Here is a 23,285-nt window from a genome sequence, read left to right as displayed (position 1 = left end):
GTGTGAAATGGTTCTTTACAGTGGTGGTGATAGGAACCAGGGGTCACCATGACTACAACACAAATATAGACATTTTATTTACTATCCAGAACCACCAGAGAACCTACACGTGCCGTCTGAGGGAACTTTAAGAAGTGACGTCTGGTTCCTATCACCACCGTTGTAAACAATTCAGACTTATATAGGCATATATAACATCAAACCACCCTGAATGACTTACATCTCAACCATTTAATTTTTCAAAAATTGGTGGAGTTCCCCTTCAAAGTAACTGAATTCACTCACTACAAGGGCTGTCTGGATACTACTGGACATACACTGTACCTGTTAGCAAAAATGCTAAAAATCAGGACCCTGTTTTATGCCACCTTCATAACTGCGCTACTGAATTTCTGTGCTTGAGTTACACCAAAAAGAAAAGTGTGTGAGAGAGACGTCTGTTTTCACAGCTGGGCAGAAGACTGTTCCCACCCTCTCTGACAGCAACTCCCCTAAAGCCCCCACTGGCCTCATCACACACACTTTCACACCCACTCACTCTCCCTCTCTTACACACACACCCACACGTTTTACAGACTCGGGTACATTAAAGAACACAATCTTTTTCTAAGACTTCTTAAAGTGTCCATGTCATCAAAAACTATACTTTCCTGACTGTATTTGAATAGAAGGGTTTTATGTACTATTAACACTGTCTCAGATTCAAAACACACTGTTCCCTCCCCAGTCCATACAGTCGTGTGCAATAGTTTATATTATAATGGTCTTAGAGGCACAGTAACAAAAACAGCCTGTCTAATTCTAAGGGATAAAGAGAGGTTGGAAAATGGTTATGTAGAAATGAATAACGACCACTTTTGGTGCATAAAACCACACAAATGTTACATGTGGACCCAAAGAGAAAAATAAAATACAAGAGAAATATAAGATTTGGGCTGTTTAACAATGTTTAAACCTTTTTATTTTAAAAAAGTGAGGTAAATTCAGTTTTCCATGATAAGGGCCCTTTAAAAAATGTTACTGATCAGGCTACAGCGAACAGTGGGATTACTTTCTTCCCCAAATAAGATAGAAGGTAACAGTTCCTGGCCTGTATTACAGACGCTTCTTAACTATGAAATCTGATCTGTTTAGTCTCCATGACGACTTCAGTACGGACTGAATTTCGACAGTAGCTGTTACAGAATAACAGTTCCTTCATAATCTCATCATGAACTCCAGATAAGAAAACAGCATCACACAAACATCCTAACTAGACTAAACCTCCTAAATCCTGTCCTAACTTTAGGATGAACCCCAACAGGGTCCTCACTTCTGTTTAAGGTCCGTTTGGTTTTTAGGCAGCTGAGTCAGCAGCATAGTTCACTACCAGCATAATGAGCTCCATTTATTTCTACTGTAAAACGCTGCTTTCACTGTGAGATGATTTTCTTTTCTAACTCTGCGTTTTAAAGATCTCAGACACTGCAGACTCGATCTCCACCGCCCCTCTGATCACCTTCGTGTGTTAATGTTGATGATGAAATATTACAGTGATGGTGGTGAATAATGAGGAGACGGAGCTGAACGTGTGTCTGTTTATTAGGAGGAGTAACGTTAGCGCGCTCGGCTAAAGCGTTTGGGAAATGGAGACTGAAACTGGGGAGCGGCGATGCTCTGATAAACAGCAGGGGGCGCTTTCACTATATTCTTAACTTCAGGTTTATTGCATATTAGTTTTGTTTTGATCTTTTTTACACTGGCAACAGTAGCTGTCTAGATAACTAACCTACATTAACATTTTGATTATGTGTTCATGTTTTAGGTCAGTTTCTATGTTACAGACATGACAGTTAATTGTCATCTTTCATTAAGCAGGTTAGGCTTTCCAAACCTGAGATAACCCAGATAGCGAGTATATATCGGTCCACTGGCTTGATAAGGTGGCAACCCGCTGACTGTTTGCCACTGCTGGTCCACCCTCGGACCACCCAGATTACCGTCCTAGTTTGTAATCTCTCCAAACAGATTTTAAATGCACAGAGACTTTTATTTTAGAAATCAAACTTACACAACATGACAAACACTCACCAAACAGTGGAACATTTCACATTTTTCGTTGCCTGGGAATGCACTAATACTAAAATATGACTGAGCGCTGTAACAGTGCTGTAGTTGTGAGAAGCAGACATGATTTAACGCTGCTAAAGCTGGTTAGGATGTAGGGAAAGAGGTGAGTTCACTGTAGGACGGTACAGTTACACCACTGACCTCGTCACTCATCACTCGGTCACAGGAGAGCAGATCACCGGTCGCTCCACTCAAACAGGGAATACATAACTCCACGTTTCAGATGTTGCTAAAGTATATTTGACGTCTTACTCGTCGCCCCCTCCCTCTCTAATCATGTCGAAAAACTCGGAAGTGCGCCCTCTCCTGGCGACAGCAGAGTAGTGTCGCAGTAGAAAACACCACGTCTGACGCTAGAACATGGAAATGTGAGAATGCTCTATTATATCGAACAACTCTTATAACTTTCCTCAATAGAGCTATATCGCGATAATTATAGTTATCGTTTCATCACCCAGCCCTAACTGTGAGTGGAAAATGAGTGATGATAAGTGAAATTTTGCCCATCATTTGGTTTAACCACCGGTGGACCACCTGAAAAATGCTGAGCAAAACGCCAGTGGACCGCCAGTTCTGCCATCAGCAGGCCGACAGTGGTCCACTATCCTCTTGCTATCAGGGAACATGCTGTAAGATAGGCTAAAATTCCTAAATTAAGATAAGATTTGCATCTGTAATACCAATTTGTGAAAAATCTCATTAAGTTTGTCAGATCTTAACTTAGGACATAAGATAGGAAGTTTCTGTAGTACGGACCCCGGCACAGAACTGACAAAGTGGGTTCAGGATGGAGTCACTTCAAATATTTCTGCAACTGCATCAGGCAGCAGCATGTCATCGGCAAGGACCCTGCGGAGGTTTAAACACTCAGGCTGCTCTACTGGACTCTACTCAACATTTTCACAGCGTATAAAATACAGTTGTTACATCCTGAAGGTTAATGAGGAGTTTTCGGAGCGCATATTTCACCGCGTACACTTTGATTACACGTCCCAGCTGCAGAGCGCTGCCTCACAATCTTTACTTCGCAGGATTAACTTACACCTTTCAAAGAAACTGCAAAATTGTTCATGCTGACTTCTTCTCACAACAGACCTAAATAATTACGACAAAAAAGAACTGTGATTAGTCAGACTGATTGCAATTATTAGGTGTGAACAGAGACTGTACTGTATTTCTCAGTACACAGTCACGGTAAACTCCACAGAAGTACCTGCGATTTGTCAAACCTCATGAAAGACTCCGCTCACATTACACTCAGCTGGAATACGGTGCACTCAAGATGTCTAATGGAAACCTCTGTGATTTATTAGTGTGCTGTTTATAGCCACATGCTTGATTCTGATATTATTTGCTATTTTATGGCTATATGTCTTCATTCAAATCTGTTGTGATTAGCCAAATCTGTAAAACTGTAATAGTATTAAGTCCCCAGGCTATTTTCAAATGCTTCTGTCTACAGCAATACAAGGTTTCGAGTGGATGAATGCACGCAATGACGAAGGTGAAATGCATATACAACTTTATCACTATATTCAATCTGAAATTGAATATTTGATCTGAAAAAATTACAGCACCTGGAATGCTGCAGGACTGGTATGCTGTCCAAAAGTAACCAGACAGCTACTTTTAGGTGCACCCACTGCCGACACGGGAGTTCAATGCCAAGAGTTTGCTAGAGGGGTATTATTTCATATCTCAACAATCTAAAAATAATAAAACCTGAAGACGTGTTACACTTTAAAGGGGAAGTCCATCCAATTTCCAAAATATCTACATAATTAAATGGTTAAGATGTAAACAGAGTCATTCAGAGTGGTTTGGTGTGAAACAATCTGTTCTAGAGAAACTTACTGAGTCAGAACTGTTTTACAATAGTTTTGAGTTATCATCAACATTACATATAAAAACTCACAGTAAATAAAATGGCTATATTTGTGTTGTAGTCATGGCGACCCCTGGTTCCTATCACCACCACTTTTAAGAAATCTGAGTCTCTACAATCAATCATTTCACACCAAACCACTCTGAAAGACTCCGTTTACATCTCAATGTGGTGGTGATAGGAACCAGACGTCCACCTCTAAAAGCTCCCTCAGAGAAAGTTATTACATGAAATGGTTATGAATTCACTGCCTGATGTCTGAGACACTGTTTTATGATAGTTTTGAGAAAGTCTGGCCTAAAACTCTCTTGCTGTCATCAACATTACATTTTAAAACTCACAGAAAACAAAAGGGCTACACTGGTGTTGAAGACACTGTACCCCCTGGTTCCTATCACCCCCACTGTAAAGAAATCTGAGTCTCTACAATCAACCATTTCACGCCGAACCGCTCTGACTGACTCGGTTTACATCTCAATGACTGAATTATACAGAAATTTTGAAAACTGGTGGAACTCCCCTTTAAAACCTATACTGATGCCTCAAATTGCAAGAGTCTCGCAAACTGCGCTACACTGCAAGTGCAATGAGTCCTGTGTGCAGAGCTTGCAACTGCGTGCTACTGGTGACAAGCTAGAATTTAGCTTGATTAGGAAACAGCTGTTCCCCACAGAAGTGTGTGGGTTCATAAAAGTAGTAAACGTGTCAGCTATTCAAACAGTTTTTTCTTTTTTCTTCCATTACTGAATTCATCTAATATTACTGAATACTTGCTGCAGTTCTAGATCTCACCAAAGCTCTTCTGAATTCAATCAAATCCTCACAGCAATGTTCCAACATCTAGTGTAAAGCCTTCCCAGAAGAGTAGAGGCTGCAGCACAAACTCACTATTAACACCCTTCATTTCATTGGAGGAGCAGGAGTCTAGAAATGACATATACAATTGTATGCAAAAGTTTTGGCACCCCTTTTGCTGATTTTCTAAACACATCCTCTACAGAGAACACATTTCTGCATGTGTTAATGCACAATTACTTAATTTGCTGAATTTAACAAATTTGGGGAAAAAAAAAAAGTAAAAATGTGTAGTAAAATCTACAGAAAAGCAGGGGCGTCAAACTCAACCCCTAAAGGGACCATATTAAAAAATCTCAACAAATCTGTAATAAAAAAAATGTTTTTATTGCATTTTCATTAAATGCTGTGCTGTAACCTGAACTGGCCACTGTTTATTCAAAATACGCAAAAACTTCAGCAGTAAAATACAGACAGTTGTAGTAAACCTTGAAATATTACGTAAACGTCCCCAGGAACTCAGTCTTTTAAACCTACCTAGACACCTGGCATCCTTTCTTTGCTGCAAGTTCATTAACACTTAGGCTCGATTTCTGAGCTGATGTTAAGTGTTTATACTGGTTGAACTGCAGCTGAAATGCAGCTAGCATTTGGGGACTGTGGTGCAGTGCACTGTGAAACGGGCTAATATTAACAGAAAATTAAAATACTTCTGCGGGCTGGACAGGATTGTGTCGTGGGCCTGATCTGGCCTGTGGGCCTTGTGTTCGACACATGGACTGCAGAGGATGCCTTAACTTATTTTCACTTAGAAAATCAACAAAACATGTAATTTGAACAAGAGTGTTCAAACCTTTACGTATGACTGTAGTGTGCTAGTACGCATGCAGTGGTGGACAGTAACTAAGTAAATGTAATTCTTTACTGTATTATCTGTACTTTACTGAAGTATTTCCATTTTTGGCGACTTTTTACTTTCACTCTACTACATTTCAAAGTCGCATATCTCACTTTTTACTCCACTATATTATGCAAAATCTGTCGTTCCTTTTGGCTTTTGTGTGTATAAAAATGTAACATGTCAAAACGAAAGAAGCGCAAAGCAAGAACACCAATCAGGGCACAGCGCGCACTTAGTTTTGAGCTTGTTTTGACCTGTTGGTCATACCGACCCAGTGCAGCACACGGTTCAACGTCAGCATAAAATTTTGGGAGTGTCTATTCCAACATAAATGATGAACTAACCTAACTTTGTGTAAACAGACCACAATATAGAAATATGTACACATATGCAGTTGTGACTGACGTGTCTTTTTTCTGAATTTATACAAACACATTTCATTTTATAGTAAATTTGTTTTGGCTAGTTTATGTTTATGAACAGAGACCTACAGATGCAGTTTAGTAAAGGAAACTCATCTGTATTATATTTAATCTGAGATTAAAGTTTTTATTAAACTTAAACTTGTAACTAAGTTACAAATAAATCTTAAACCGAAACTTTGCTTGTTTGTAAAAGTGATTTCAGAGCCACTCAGTTCTACCTGATGGAAACTGTTTGCCTTCAGTGTTTTGAGCTTATGATCATTTTAATAGACGTCAGCGTCACTAATTAATGACCTTCTATTAAAATATTGGTTTACCAAGAGAGACACTGGAGTATTTTCACCTAAAATGAGTTAATGAAGCGAGTCTCATTAGAAAAATAGTAATTGAACATTAGAGTCATAATTAATCTCTTAGTACTTTTACTTTCGATACTTAAATACATTTGAAGGCAAATACTTTTTACTTTTACTCAAGTGGAGGTCTAAAGGGAGGAACTTCTACTTTTACTGGAGTAATATTTTACCTTGGGTATCTCTACTTTAACTCAAGTACATGATTTGTGTACTTTGTCCACCACTGTATGCATGCCACTGATAATTCTGCCCTGCTGCTGACATGCTACAGGAATTCATATCCAAGATTGGAGTATGGACAGTTTAAGCGCCAGATGTTCAAATGCACATAGAATTCGGCGCTCGCCATTTTTGTGAGATGATGTTTAGATTACAGCAAATTCCACCTATAAACAACAGACACAGGCGTGTAAAAGCGAGCGCAAGTGGAAGAACCCCAAGGCCGAGGCCAGTGAGGATGAACAGATCGTATTGGAACCAGGTGAGCGTCTGGCTGAACTCACCCCCATGATCTTGCTCCTCTGCTCCACGTCCTCCCACATGGAATGGACGATGTAACGGCACATGTACTTCCCTTCTCTGCCCTCCTGGCGCATCCGAACCAAACACATCCTGCACAGGAGGAGCAAAAAATGTGTCTTGACCACAGATTCCACAGGCAGGAATGCTTCTGCTGCTGACCTAAAAGCAGGCTGGGTCCTTTTATTATGACTAATTTTCACGGTACTGGATCAGCACGTGAGTGTTTTTAAGGGGAATTACACTAATCTTTCAAAATGTCTGCACAATTACATGGTTAAGATGTAAACAAACTTTGCTTGAAGAAATTTACTGAGTCAGAACTGTGGTGGTGAGTGGAACCAGACGTCCACCTCTAAAAGCTCCCGCACAGAAAGTTACGATAGTTTTGAGGAGTTTTATGCCTAAAACACATTGCTAAAATCCATTTATGGTGGAGGGCTACATGGAGGGTGTTATGAGGAAAAATAGTCCCCCCAAAAAACATATTTTTTCAGATTTACCACAATTTTACCAACATCAACATTCCATATAAAAGACTCGTGTAGGTTCACTGGTGGTTTTGGATAGTAAATAAAATGTCTATATTTGTGTTGTAGTCATGGCGACCCCTGGTTCCTATCACCACCACTGTAAAGACATCAGTCAGTAGGTTTCTCTACGATGAACCATTTCTCTGATTACCTTTGTTTACATACATGAATCATGAAAAAATATAGAAAAATTGGTGGAGTTTCCTCTTTAAGAACATACACGTTTATGAGGTGCACCGTCTTTCAGGGAGTGTATCTTTAGACATATTTATCAGATAGAACAGTATTTACAGAATTTTGTGTAGATTATCTGTCTGTTGCTTAAATAATTAGCAAAACAGCCTACAGAAAGAGAGTGCTTACATAAAAACAGGGGTTATGGAAAATAAAAGCAATAACAGTAATATCAGTGCACATTTACATATGCTGAAAACAGCTATGCTGGTTTTAATGCACTTCACTAGAAACACCTACCTTATAGGTATTTATCCCATAATCACAGACAACAGAACTGTTCTTAGATAATTCTGTGTTTGAGAATATTCTCAATCTAGTAGCTGCAACAGTAAAGAAGGGGTGCTCAAACTAAAATACTATTTTACAAGGAAAACAAGAACTTAAGCTATATATACAAACTCAATTTCAAAAAAGTTGGGACTGTGTAAGAAATGCTAATAAAAACAGAAGGAAGTGATTAGTACATTCTGTTTGACTAGCACTGAACTGAAAACAGTAGAAAAACAGGTTATTTGATGCTTTACCTTATGAACTTCATTGAAAACTTCATTCATTCATTGAAAACTTCATTCATTCATTGAAAACTTCATTCATTCATTGAAAACTTCACTGCTTTTGTAAATGTATGTTTATTCCAAATTTAATGCCTGCAACACATTCCAAAAAAAGTTGGGAATGGAGGATGTTTACCACTGTGTTACCTCACCTTTTCTTTTAACAACACTTAATAACCATTTGGGGACTGAACACAAAAACGGAACCGGTTTTAAAAGTAGAGCTTCTCACCAATCTTCTGTTACACAAGTGTTCAGCTGTGCGTACAGGGCCTTCATTATTGCACTTCATAATGCACCACACGTTTTCAAGGGATGTCAGGCCGGCACATCAGGCAGGCCAGCAATCTCTGATTTTGCAGCCATGCTGAAAAAGATGGTGCTAGAAGGAACTTTATGCAGCCAACGATCTGAGTCGCCCTTTGTTCTTTAGCTCAGAGAACACAATGTCCAATATGTCCATAAATAATTTAAAAGGTTGACTCGTCAGACCACAATACGTTTCCAATGAGCATCAGTCCATTTCAGATGAGCTCGAGCCCAGAGAAGTCGGCAGCGTTTCTGGACATTGTTGATCTTTGGCTTCACTGTACATAGTACAGTCTTAACCTGCATTTGTGGATGCAGCAAGGAACAGTATTTAATTATATCGATTTGCCAAAGTATTCAGGAGCCCATGTGGCCATTTCATCAAAGAAGCATGCTGGATTTTAATGTAGTGCCGTCTAAGGAGTCAAAGGTCACAGGGTTTTGGCTGTGGATTTCCAGCCTTGTCCTTTACAAAGCGAGATTTCTCTGGATTCCCTTAATCTTGAGATGTTCTTACGCACTGTTTAGAGTGAAATACTTAAAATCCTCACAAACAATCGTTGAGGAACACTGTTCCTAAACAGCTGAACTATTTGCTGATGCATTTTTTGGAAAAGTGGCCTCGACCCATCCTAGCTTATAAAGGACTCAGCCTAGATGCTCCTTTTGTACCCAAACATGACCACATCTTTTACTAATTTCTTCAAATTGCTCCTGTCTCAATTGTTTTTTGGAACATGCTGCAGGCATCAATTTCAGAATGAGCAGATATTTACAAACAACTACAAAGTTGACTACATAAAACAATGCATTCTGTCTTCTCGTTTAAATACAGGTGAAAGTAGATTTACAAATCATTGCTTTTTGTTTTTATTTGCATTTTTCACAATCTACTAAGTCTTTCAGAACTGAGTTTGCAGTATAGACCTAAGTGTGTTGTGGGGTAAAATCAAACACTCTCACAGACGAACTTTGGGCAGCCCTGGTTGAAAGAGTAGGTGAATGTTTGATATAATTCCTAGGAAGTTCATCACAGTTTACACTTTTACATGAAATCTAACAAGCTGTCTCAAGATACTTTGTATGGGAGTCAATGTAGCTGAAATGTACACTGATCAGGCATAACATTATGACCACCTCCTTGTTTCTACGCTCATTGTCCATTTTATCAGCTCCACTTACTATATAGGTGCACTTTGTAGTTCTACAGTTACAGACTGTAGTCCATCTGTTTCTCTGATACTTTGTTAGCCCCCTTTTACCCTGTTCTTCAGTGGTCAGGACCCCCATGGACCCTCACAGAGCAGGTACTATTTGGGTGGTGGATCATTCTCAGCACTGCAGTAACACTGACGAGGTGGTGGTGTGTTAGTGTGTGTTGTGCTGGTACGAGTGGATCAGACACAGCAGGGAGTTTTTAAACCCCTCAGTGTCACTGCTGGACTGAACAGTCCACCAACCAAAAATATCCAGCCAACAGCGTCCTGTGGGCAGCGTCCTGTGACCACTGATGAAGGACTAGAGGATGACCAACACAAACTGTGCAGCAGCAGATGAGCTATCGTCTCTGACTTTACATCTACAAGGTGGACTGACAAGGTAGGAGTGTCTAATAGAGTGGACAGTGAGTGGACACAGTGTTTAAAAACTCCAGCAGCACTGCTGTGTCTGATCCACTCAGACCAGCACAACACACACTAACACACCACCACCAGGTCAGTCTTACTGCAGTGCTGAGAATGATCCACCACCCAAATAGTACCTGCTCTGTGAGGGTCCACGGGGGTCCTGACCACTGAAGAACAGGGTAAAAGGGGGCTAACAAAGTATGCAGAGAAACAGATGGACTACAGTCTGTAACTGTAGAACTACAAAGTGCACCTATATAGTAAGTGGAGCTGATAAAATGGACAATGAGTGTAGAAACAAGGAGGTGGTCAGAATGTTATGCCTGATCAGTATAACTGCAATGGGATCAATACAACTGTATTCCCAACCTAAAGGTACTGACGATCTACCATTGAAGGTACCAGCCCAGTGACAAATCAGTGTTGTTTTTGCCAGATCCACACACTTAGTAGGGGTTCTCTGAGGGGATTTTTGAGCCATGCTAACTTACATTACATCCGTGTGCTAACGAAAGGCCAGTTGTCCATTAGTGTTAATGAAAGCATCAGCGCCCCCTACGGTGAGCTCCTCATTTACGGGGCACTGGATGGGTTTACAAGTTTCACACTCAGTTTGTTCCCACCGTAATAAGTCTACATCCCCTTTCACATTTAGCCCAGAATTTCCAGTGGTTGTCCCAAGACATTCTAGTTACGAGGTCACGTCTGGCATGCGAGACTATGAAGTTTTGTGTTTTCATGTCTTCCACAGAATCGACTTAGCATCTGAAACCAAAAGAGTGGTGCCTAAACTTTACCACAGTCTTAATGGGGAATAATGAATTAAATAAATGAGTGCCAGGCGCAGGGAGGTGTGCAGTGTGCTGTGGGTGAGTTTGACTAAATACAGACTGAGCTTTTCCATTCAGTGTCACTCTGCACAGTGTTAGTCATAGAAACAGCACACACACACACACACACATACACACACACATACACACACACACACACACACACACACACGTGCGCGCTGGCTCTCAGTCACAATCATTAATCATTTGCCTCCTTCTGATGACATCACACATTCCGTGAAGGTCTCTTTTCATAAACACGGCCAAAAGCAGTCACCTGTGCGTTAACATTACGCATGCAAATGGCAGCGAGGATGATGAAAGGCGAAAAAGAGGAATGAAACGCCGTGATGACTGAGAGCAGCGACAAACCGCAGAATAATTTAACAGATCTGTCATTTCTGAGCATTTTAAACTCTATAGATTCTAAAAGCGTTTCGCTTTTAATTCACATAAGGAACATTAATCAAAGCACAGCAGGTTTGTTTGAGGTGTCTAAGAATAAAGTAGTCATAATCCATAGTCATTGCAATAACAGTAGGATTAATAAAATATAACCCCGCTCCAGAAGCGCTGACTGTGTTCATGAAAACAAACAGATACAGTGAGTGCGTTTACATGCACTCAATAATCAGAATTATCAGAATTCTGCTGTTATCTGATTATTTAAATGGTCATGTAAACAGCACACTCTGATTTCTTAGATCAGAGTAAGGTCTAAAAATCTGATTAAGGAATCTGATAAAGAGGCTGGATTTTAGCTCAGTAATCAGATGTCTTTACGCTGATTTCTTTCGGATTTCTCAGTCTGCGCATGCGTGAAAACAGACGGCGGTACCGGAAATAAGCGAGCAGCCGAAGTGAGAAACCAAATACATGCTTGAGGAAATGAAGGATTTAAATATTCTTCATCTTCTAGATGATGTATGTTTATTTTTTCAACCGCGGCATGAAGTTCCGAGTTTTCCGTTACGTTTACGTCACGTCTTATTCAGTGAGTTTACTGGCCGGTTGCAAAGCAGAAATCCGATTACTGTCTGACTCATGTAGACCCGGAGTTTCCCCATTATCTGATTACTCAAGTGCATGTAAATGCATTGATCACATTATTGACAAAATCTGATTTTCTGCAGATATTAGATTATTAAGTGCACGTAAAGGCAATCAGTGATATGTAATTTGACATGCGTGATGCATCTAAATCAGGGGTGCCTATATATTTCGTCTCAGGATGCTCAGGGGTCAAAAAGACAAAACAGTGTACATAATAAAATTTTAAAATGTATTTTTGTAACAGTAGCCTATATTTTGTGACTAAAATACAAAAAAAACCTATATTAAAAGCAGATAAAAAAATTTCATTAATATACTATAAATTATGTTTGTTCGCTCATTGGGTGAGGGGGCAGGGTTAGGGTAATCTTAGGGAGCCAGAAGTAATCTTGCACTGAGAAACACATCTGAAGACAACCTGTTAAACTTCTGGTGCCGGAACAAGGCGTAACTCACTCAACAATACACTGGCTTAGCCCAGCAAACAGTGAGTACATATTTCAATAGTCCTGGAAATTAGAAAAAAAGGAAAAAAAAAAATGTACAGGAACGTAAAACTGCAACACTGACATGTCTCTCATTCTCTTCTGAGGATCTGGTCTAATACTACTTTAACAGCATGTTTAATTTTCAGTTTTAGGGGTTGAAAATGGAGATTATATAATCCAATGTAAGGTTTCATATGAGGCAGTTTGGATGTTTGCATTGTTTATAGCTCAGGTGCACTATTTTATGAGAGCACATGCTGTTTTACAATCTTTTTCGTTTTGAAATGAAATTTTCCTGAGCTAAACTATTCTGTGTAGTACATCATTAGGGCTCTAAAGACTCAAGACATATTTAACACAAAATACTAAAAATCGAATGAAATTAAAATAGTATCAAACCTAAAATTATGTCTATCAGTACAGCCCTGGAGCCCAAACACTCACCAAACATGGAGCTGTGCCACCAAAAACCAGGAGTTGAGTGTGTCGGGGAGGGAGCACTCTGAGAAAGAGAGAGGAGAAAGCAAAGGAGGGTGAGTGAGAGAGAGAGAGAGAGAGAGAGAGTGAGAGAGAGAGAAACAGGAACACAACATTAAACCAAACTAAACAGTTCCAAAACCTCTACTGGGTTTTACACCTGCTTTTTTTCCCCCTTGGTAAAGAAAACAACATAATGCGGCCGTAAAGTGCCACATAAATCTTTCAGATGGCGATGAAAAGGTCCCTTTACGCTCATTTCAGCATTTCTGGTGAAGTGAGGGGTGCCTGGGTCCTTTTTTCAAAAACTCTAAATGAGCATGACTCAAGACTCATAAGGTCATAGTGCCATATTACTCCCAGGGACTAGAAAACTCTGTCGCACTCTCTCTCTCGCTCTCTCTCTTTCAAAACTATAGTAAAACACATAAATAAACACGTTTAAAATTGAGTAAAATAGTACTTACTTTCAAAAAACTCATCATAGTTGATTCTCTCCACACAGCAAGTGTACATACGCAGAGCAGCTATCTTAATTTTCTGCAACAGAAGAACCGTTTGGAAAGTGAATATACACTCATACACACACTGATCAGGCATAACATTATGACCACCTCCTTGTTTCTACGCTCACTGTCCATTTTATCAGCTCCACTTACTATATAGGTGCACTTTGTAGTTCTACAGTTACAGACTGTAGTCCATCTGTTTCTCTGCATACTTTGTTAGCCCCCTTTTACCCTGTTCTTCAGTGGTCAGGACCCCCGTGGACCCTCACAGAGCAGGTACTATTTGGGTGATGGATCATTCTCAGCACTGCAGTAACACTGATGTGGTCGTGGTGTGTTAGTGTGTGTTGTGCTGGTCTGAGTGGATCAGACACAGCATCATCAATGCACCATACATCACCAAAACTGACGAATCAATACTGTGGACACGTTCTCTCTAGTCAGCAACAGGGGATAGGCAAGTATTGGCTGTTTTCAAACACCCAGAGCTTTACAACACTTGGCACAAAGGTAACTAACCGAAGGTGAAAAAGAGGATTTCAATTTTTTTTTTTCTTTAAAGCCAGTTTCAAAATGTTTATCACTGGTTTTCAATTACATTATGTGATGCTGTTTAGTTGTGCAGTTGTTTATATATTGTCTTTGCTTTATTTTTGATGTGTGTATTCCTAAAATGTACGTCACCGTCCTGCCTTCCCCTCCCCCTTACCTCTCCCCACCCTTGTTGTAAAGCATGATGAAAAACGCAATAACAAGTTGATCACAAAAAAAAAATGTATATCACTTGTTTTGGCCTTTTGTTCTCTCAAATCTCTTTCTACTTCAATCAAATGCATTAACTCACCCTCTTAAAGAGCATATCCTTTCCCCCCCATAACTTGTCTATACGTCATTGGCTCCATACCTTACTGGATATCCTATATCTGGAACTGTCATCGGCACGAATTGGCAATGCTGGATACATGGATTCACGGAATTTCTAAAGTTAGGACCTTTGTGCTTGCTTAGCTATATGCTGCGTTTAAGTTGTGAATGATGTAATTCTCCCGTGTCCTATGTTGTAGCTATATTTTGTTTGTGGTCCCCACCTCTTGTAAGTCCCATGTGTGTGTGGTTCAGGGCTGGAATGGGGGTGTTGTTCTTTAAATGGAAAATAATAAAAAATGAATCACAAAAAAAAGCGTATCCTGCTTTGTTAAGCATGAGACCAGACATACCTCACATTTCAAAAGGCATCTGTCTTTAAAAGGCACCTTCTAAAAGGTGTTTACACTCAACTGGGGGGTCCTGCAAATATTTTAAACATTTTATTCGGTGTTTCCTGGGATTTTAAGCAAATAATATCAATATTTGTGGATGCGAGTTGACATGAGCGGTTCACTTCTCCTACAGTTTGTTCAACTTTGAGGCGAGGACATAAGCCCCGCCCCACGCTTTCTCCTATTGGTGAATGTCAAACTTCAACAAACAATTTTCGCTAACCATCATGCCACGTCTGCTGCCTGTCAGAGCATCGTTCTCGCTGGATTCAATGGCAAGAGGTGCTTTTTTAACAGATACCAAAACGTCCTTGTGAAAGCAGTTGGATTCTGAAACAATCAGTGCTGAAGCTGAATGACAGCATGCTGGAGGCTCTGTGACTGAGGTACAGCAGAGTGTAGGGGTGGAGACGGCTTAATTTTACCCATTTGTTGTATTTGAGGGGCCCAGTGAAGCCCATGGCCTCGATGAGTTTGGTGAAAGCGCCCACTTCTTCCTCTGAAGCCTGGGGGGTCTGCTTTACAGTACAGAGCTGTGGGGAAGAACAGGAGGAGAGAAGAGTGACAGAGCTGACATTAGTGCTAAATCTACACCTACAAACAAGGGCACAGTGAAGGCATGTAAAAATGAACACAGACACAGTGAACAGCAGTTATTATCAGTAACGAAAACTATTATGAAAACTAGCAGTGAAAAATGTGCTTGTTAATAAGAATTACGGTATTGCAAAAAGAAACTTTCTAATTCTTTCTAATTTTCTGATTGTAGTTTGTGAAGGACGGTCCAGACGTGGATTATTTTCATGTCAAATCTTGAACACTAAGGAAATGGCAATATCTCTGATTAAACCTAGTTAGGGCTGGGCGATAAAACGATAACGATAATTATCGCGCTTTAACGTTTCGTCGATAAAGCGATACGACATGTTCGATAAATGTTCGATATAATACACCATTCTCACACTTCCACGTTCAGCGAAAGCCTTGGTGGCGTTTTCTCCTGCAAGGAAAGCGACACTACTCTGCTGTCGCCAGGAGAGGGCGCACTTCTGAGGTTTTCTACATGATTAGAGAGGGAGGGGCCACAAATAAGATGAATCTTTAGCGCTGAAACGCAGAGTTAGACATTCCCTGTTTGAGTGGAGCGACCGGCGATCTGCTCTCCTGTGACCGAGTGTGAGTGACGAGGTCAGTGGTGTAACTGTACTGTCCTACAGTGAACTCACCTCTTTACTAACATCCTAACCAGCTTTAGCAGCGTTAAATCACAATCACAATCCTCACAACTACAGCGCTGTTACAGCGCTCAGTCATATTTAAGTATTGGTGCGTTCACCAGCAACGAAAGTGAAAGAAAGAAGTGGGTTCATGTAAATTACAGCCCTGATTTAAACGAAAGTAAACTGAGGAAGCTGTGAGGCATCGGGAAGCGGGAGAGCGCTGTCTTTCCAGGCTAGCGGTTTTTAGCAGCTGGCTAACTTGAAGCAGCGCTCCGTCACTCCAAACAAGACACAAAAGCACAGCTTTCAGTTTAAACGTACCTAAAAGGAGGACTCTGTTTGTCTGGTGTTGATATTTTGCGGTTCACCACCAGCTAAAAATAATCGGTTTTCTTTCTTAAATTATGACTATTACAAAACAGCTTTTCCAGCTGGTAAAAACAGCTCAGCAGACACTCTCTCCCACTCTCCCATGACAGATTTGTGAAATGTTCCACTGTTTGAGTGTTCGTCGTGTTCCGACCATAAAGGACAGTTTAAAACAGCAATTAACCGCCCAGGACCAAAAATCAGCCTTCAAACTTGAAAGAAATAATGATTTGACATTTATCGCGATATGTATCGATATCGAACGATATGAATTTTGTTTATCGTGATAACATTTTTGCCCTTATTGCCCAGCTCTAAACCTAGTTAAAACTATCTGTCTACTGTCTGACAATAACAATTAGTGCTGTCAAAGTTTACCTATTAGTAACAGATTACCGATCAAAATTATTAATAACACAAATTTTTTTTAATACTGTTAGCTTCAGCCCATCTGCAGCAGTGCAGGCTGAAGCCCAGCTGCAGTGCGCTGTATGCTGTTGTAGAATCCATGACTGTAGCGCTCTCGTTCAAATACAGCTTTAAATGTCTTTTAAAGCAAAACCTTAAGCACCTTCAGCACCTTCAGCAGACGATGCTGGACAGATGCTCACAGAGAAAACTATGGATAAATCAACAAGCAGCAAACTAACAAAAGCCACAGGTTGGTGGAGCTCCAGTTCCCCTCAAGATCCTCCACTGTAACAAGAACCCACCAGCTGAACGAGAGCGAGAGGCTACAATCACAGAGGAGCTGAACCACTGACTGTATATGATATATATGATATACACACTCATTGACTATATATGGTAAATATGATACATACACTCATTGTATATATGACATACACAATACATACACTCATTCACTGTATATATGACATGTGATGTATGCACTCATTGACTGTATATATATTATATACAACATATACACTCAGATTGCATATATATGATATATACTCACCGACTGTACATATGAAATTTATGATATATATACACTCCTTGACTGTATAAATGGTGCATATGATACTCATTAACTGCATATATAACATATGATATATATACCCTCATCGACTGTATACAGCATATATGATACATACACTCATTGTATATATGATATATGATATACACTCGTTGCTTGGAACATGCAAACACTGTTGCTCTTGCTGGACGTCTGTGATGAAAACCGAAAACTGTTCACTCTCTGATGGAAATCAGGTGATTTTCACGTTTTTAAGATCTATGTTGAAAATAATGTTGCTGAATTATTGAAATAATTAATAAATAAATAATACATTCTGTTGAAGCTTATTTTGTCCACTCATACAGCTATAAAACAATGCTCTGCTTTTAAATGGAAAAAAGTGGATGAAATTAGATCTAACAAGACAAAAGCAACTAAAGGCAAATAACTATTTTAAATCATTTGAGAGCCCTAGCCATAATACTAAAAACAAAACTAAAACTGAATATGAATAACACATTAATTTTCTTTATTTAAAAAAAAAAAACACTTTAAATGTACTCTTTAAAACTAACTAGAACAGAAAACCACAATAAATAAACAGAAAAAAAAAACAAAAACTAATGAGAATGTCAAACTATAATAACTCTGGTGCAAACTTGCAAGACATCCAACAAAGTCTTGACCAAAGATTACTGTCAGACACAACAGAGAAGAGGTAAACAGCCAGAGTCGTCCATCATATCAGGTCTCATTTGTCACAGCAACTGACCAGCAATTATGTGGGATTTGGCAGGTTGCGGTGAACAGATTGCCAAGTGACACAGACATGAAGATAGCATCCCTGAGAAAGTCAGCGTGGCCATTACTTCTCAATTAAGGCCACATTATCTGAGTACGTTCCACAGAGAACAGCAACAAGCTGAGATTGAGAACTATCATTAAAACTTTCAGTTCAAAATTGCCTCGGATTTGTGAATGATAAGTGTGATTCCGGAGCACGTCACTGAAGGTCTGCTAGAACAGAACCAATTTCTAGAAATATTAAAACGTTACTACCACAGGTTGCAAAACATTGTACCACAGGTAGAAAATTATGCAATTTTACAATGCAATTCCTAGTTTAATTATACCTAATTATTCCTATATTAGTTATACCAAAAGTTACCATAAAAAGTAGTCTGTAAAGGGAAATTCCACCATTTTTTCAGAATTTCTGCATAATTGTTGAAGTGTAAAAGTCATTCATACCAGTGTGACGTGAAAAGATTCACTGAAGAAACGTTATAGTGGTGGTGATAGGAACCAGGGGTTTCAATGTCAACAATGCAAATATAGCCATTTTATTTACTATCCAAAACCACCAGTGGACCTACACGAGTCTTCAGAGTTATATATGGAATGTTGATGATGGGAAAATAGTGGAAAATCTGTAATAATATGTTTTCTTTGGGGACTATTTTGCCTCACAGCGCCCTGCATGTATCCCTCCATTACTATAAAAAATATTAATATAAACCCTTTAATATAAAAATAACACTAATATAAAAAAAATGAAAAATATATTTCAAACCAAAATCTTCTCAAACTATCATAAAACAGTGTCTCAGTCATCAGACAGTGAATTCATAATCATTTCATGTAGGAACTTTCTGTGAGGGAGCTTTTAGAGGTGGACGTCTGGCTCCTATCACCACCACTGTGAACTTCGTAAGTTTCTCTATGATGAACCATTTAACATCAAACCAGTCTGAATGATTTAGTTTACATCCCCAACATTGAGTAATAAAGAAATTTGGGGAAAAAAAGGTGCCGTTCTGCTATAATCAAGAGGTCGTAAAGGACACTTCGGCCAAAATAAAAATATGTAATCATTAATACACCTGTTGTAAACACTCCTACTGTAATAGTGCTGTAATAGACACAGGAACTTCAAAGACTAGGATAACCTCCTTCTGAGGATGCATCTTGAAGGTGGGAGGAACCACTGGAAAACTATAACTGCTTTGGCATGGATTTTTTCATGAACTGTCAAAGCAATAAGGCTGCTGCACCGCAGAATACTACAAAACATGTCAAATAACTTATTAAATGCCCCCAATTTACTAGATTTACTACCCTGAAAAAATGACAAAGGCTTGTTCTGCAGAAACACTGTGACACTGGAAAAAAAGGCTGCAGTGCCTCAAAAGATCCTCATAATTAATCAAGAAGTTTTAAATCCTACTCCACAGCTAATATGTCACTTAAATCATTAAGGTGTCAAGGAGTTGTTGACGGCTCTGCTGATTATGTGGATCCTACACAATGTGGATCCTTCTCAAAACACCTCAGTCAGAGCTGTTTGATGTGAGGGTGATGGAACTCACCTCTCTTGTGCTATGAAGAGCTCGACTTTGTGTCTGAGTGGGAACTTCTGCTCCTGTAACACGACAGGCCACCAAAGCCTTGGTGAGACAAGCATCCTGCTCTGTGACCTGAAGGAGAAAAGACAACAAAACACGAGATTAAAGTCAACATGACATCAAAATGGACCTTTCTTTACCTTGTTAGTTCATGTCTCTGGTCATACAAGCACAATTCATCATAACAGATCATTTCAAAGACCTCTAAAATGTCTGACTGAAACAATTCTAAGAACTATTAAACGTAATAGTGCCAAAAAGGGTTCTTTAGAGGGATGTCATACAGGAACTACCTATAGTTCCCTACAGCACCAGTTCTCAAACTGGTCCTCAGGGACCCCCAGAAGGCCCATATTTTTGTTCTAGCCTTTTGTGTGTTGTGAGCCAAGTTGGAAGAAAAATGTGGAACATCTGGGGGTCTCTGATGACCAGTTTAAGACCCACTGCCCTAAAGAACCTTTCAATGGGTGTTTTTTTTTTTAAAGAACTGTTTATTATAAATGAGATTTATTAGTGTAAAGACCCTTTTTAAAGTTTAAAGAACCGCCAGGTTATATATATATGGTACTGATCTGATAACAGCTTGTATAAACAATATTATACGCTATATTGCCAGAAATATGTGGACACCTGACCATCACATCTATATAAGCTTGTCGGACATCCCACTCCAAAACCTTTGGCATTAATATGAAGTTGCAATCCTTTGCAGTTATAACAGTTTTCACTCTTCTGGATAAGCTTTCCACAAGATTTTGGAGACTGTCTGTAGGGATTTTTGGCCATTCATCCAGAAGAGCATTTGCGAGGTCAGACACTGATGTTTGACAAGAGGGCCTGACTCGCAATCGAGATTTCAGCTCATCTCAAACGTGTTCAGTGGGGTTAAGGTCAGGGCTCTGTGAGGGCCACCCTGAAAAACAGCCCCAGCCCATCATCCCTCCTCCACCAAACCTTAGCATCGGCACTATGCATTCTGGTAGGTAGCGTTCTCCTGGCAACCACCAAACCCAGATTCATCCATCAGACTGACAGACAGTAAAGCTGATTCATCACTCCAGAGAACACGTTTCCACTGCTCCAGAGTCCAGTGGTGGCGCTTTACACCACTCCAGCCAACACCTTGCATTGCGCATAGTGATCTTAGGCTTGTGTGCAGCTGTCCAGTGATGGAAACTATTTCATGAAGCTCCATAAGTAGATCCTTTTTCTGATGTTGCTTCCAGAGGCAGCTTGGAACTCTGTAGTGAGTGATGCAATGGAGGATATGATTGCATAGTCATCTGCTTTGTAGTTGAGTTGTTGTTGCTCCTAGATGCTTGTACTTTTGGCCACACAGTGCATCTGTATATGGAGGTACAAAGCCCTTCAGCATTGGTTCTCTGGAGTGATGGAGCTCCATTTGGAGTGATCCAGAACTAATCATCCAACATCAGCACCTGACCTCTCTAATGCACCTTTGTCTGACTGCAATCAAATCCTCATACCAAATGTTCCAACTTCCAGTGTAAAGCATCCCCAGAAAAGCAGAGGCTGTTACTGCAGTAAAGGGAGACAAACCTTGTTAATATCCTTCATTTCAGAAAAACTTAAGAATTTTTTCCCCCGAGATTTTCCACTATTTAACCATCAACAACATTCTAGATATAAACTCAGAAGACTCGTGTAGGTTCACTGGTGGTTCTGGATAGTAAATAAAATGTCTATATTTGTGTTGTAGTCATGGCGACCCCTGGTTCCTATCACCACCACTGTAAAGTCATCCGAGTCTGTAAGATTCCCTATATTGAACCATTCCACACCAAACCACTCTGAATGACTTTGTCTGCACCTCAACTTTTGAATTATGCAAGAAAATAAATTAATAAATCAATAAAAATCTGTGTAAGTCCCCTTTAAGTTATGATGATTGTGTATGACAAGTTCATTTTACAAATAAATGAAATTAAAAATAAAAAAAACAACAACATTTGACACGACCCTGCTGAAAAACATTAGACGTTTCTGTTGGTTCCTGGTGGTGCCCCATAGCCAGTAATGGTATTCTGTGTTTTCCAGATGGGCTGATATCACAGAGCAAAGGACCCTAATGGTTTAAAAGGTGTTGTGGGATTATTAATTAGAGAGCAAAACCATCAGGTTTTAATCCAAATGGTTTTAATGGTCTTTTTTTCAGCAGGGCAGCAATGTTATTTAATGGCACTACACAATCCACATTATATGACATTAGCATTAACTGAATAGGGGCACAGGGAAACACTTTCCTCTTATGTGTACCAAAAATATGTTCTTGAAAAATTAATTTCTTTAAAAAGCTTCAAACACGTGAGGCTCCAGGTAGCCAAAGGTAGCTTCCAAGCCAAGTTCATGACGAGTTAGCCTCAACTAAAGCCACAGAAAAGGCTTTTATTTCGTGCTACTTGGAGAATTTTGGCCCTTTACGTGAAGACGAACATTAAAACAAGCTGAATTAATAAACTGAGCCACAAAATAGAGGAGTAAACAAGCAGAGCGGCTCTAACCGGAGCGATGCTGTTAGCATTAGCACGTAGCCCTGTTTACCTTCCCCAGCGCGGTCCGGCCGCCCGAACAGGCGCTTATAACGCTTCTGAAGGCGGATTGCAAAGGGCGCCGATACATGATTCCGCCAGAAGTCACAATAAAGGATTATTGCAGCTCCTCCAGTAGGAATCAAAGAGTTTTACTGCTCCTCTTCACACCTTCTATACCTCTCCTCCTCCTCCTCCTCTCCAGCAATGTCAAAGGAATCTGCTTCACAGCCTAACAGGTCCGGCTACAACACAGGCTGCTGCACTGTTCATTCCGCTAGTGTCTCTGTTTTGTTTGGTGCTTTAAACCTTATTTAAACTATCATATACATATGATACACACACACACACACCACACACACACCACACACACACACACACACACACACACACACCGAGCAGGCAGAACATTATCCTTGTTTCTATGCTTAATGTCTATTTTATCAGCTCAGGACCCCCATGGACCCTCACAGAGCAGGTACTGTTTGGGTGGTGGATCATTCTCAGCACTGCAGTAACACTGACGTGGTGGTGGTGTGTTAGTGTGTGTTGCTCTGGTACGAGTGGATCAGACACAGCAGTGCTGCTGGAGTTTTTAAACACTGTGTCCACTCACTGTCCACTCTATTAGACACTCCTACCTTGTCAGTCCACCTTGTAGATGTAAAGTCAGAGACGATAGCTCATCTGCTGCTGCGCAGTTTGTGTTGGTCATCCTCTAGTCCTTCATCAGTGGTCACAGGACGCTGCCCACAGGACGCTGTTGGCTGGATATTTTTGGTTGGTGGACTATTCTCAGTCCAGCAGTGACACTGAGGTGTTTAAAAACTCCAGCAGCACTGCTGTGTCTGATCCACTCAGACCAGCACAACACACACTAACACACCACCACCACGTCAGTGTTACTGCAGGGC

At 40.1% G+C, this 23,285-nt stretch overlaps 1 protein-coding gene across 1 annotated transcript in view; it reads right to left on the bottom strand.

Annotated features, from left to right (window-relative positions):
* Nucleotides 1–22,612, bottom strand: part of LOC118808693 (ubiquinol-cytochrome-c reductase complex assembly factor 1) — a 47,602-nt gene extending 24,990 nt beyond the window's left edge. The window contains exons 1-6 of the mRNA XM_036571567.1: nucleotides 22,385–22,612; nucleotides 19,787–19,894; nucleotides 15,293–15,400; nucleotides 13,567–13,639; nucleotides 13,067–13,124; nucleotides 6,975–7,083 (exon numbers count right to left, since the gene is read on the bottom strand). Coding sequence (XP_036427460.1) covers nucleotides 6,975–7,083; nucleotides 13,067–13,124; nucleotides 13,567–13,639; nucleotides 15,293–15,400; nucleotides 19,787–19,894; nucleotides 22,385–22,462 — 534 coding nt within the window. The 5' untranslated portion in view covers nucleotides 22,463–22,612. The remainder of the gene's footprint in view (nucleotides 1–6,974; nucleotides 7,084–13,066; nucleotides 13,125–13,566; nucleotides 13,640–15,292; nucleotides 15,401–19,786; nucleotides 19,895–22,384) is intronic.
* Between the last annotated feature and the right edge of the window lie 673 nt (nucleotides 22,613–23,285).

This window comes from Colossoma macropomum, unplaced genomic scaffold, assembly GCF_904425465.1.
Source record: "Colossoma macropomum unplaced genomic scaffold, Colossoma_macropomum, whole genome shotgun sequence".
In the NCBI taxonomy this organism is placed as follows: Eukaryota; Metazoa; Chordata; class Actinopteri; order Characiformes; family Serrasalmidae; genus Colossoma; species Colossoma macropomum.
Note: the sequence above shows the minus strand (reverse complement) of the source record. Positions and strands in the feature narration are given on the sequence as shown.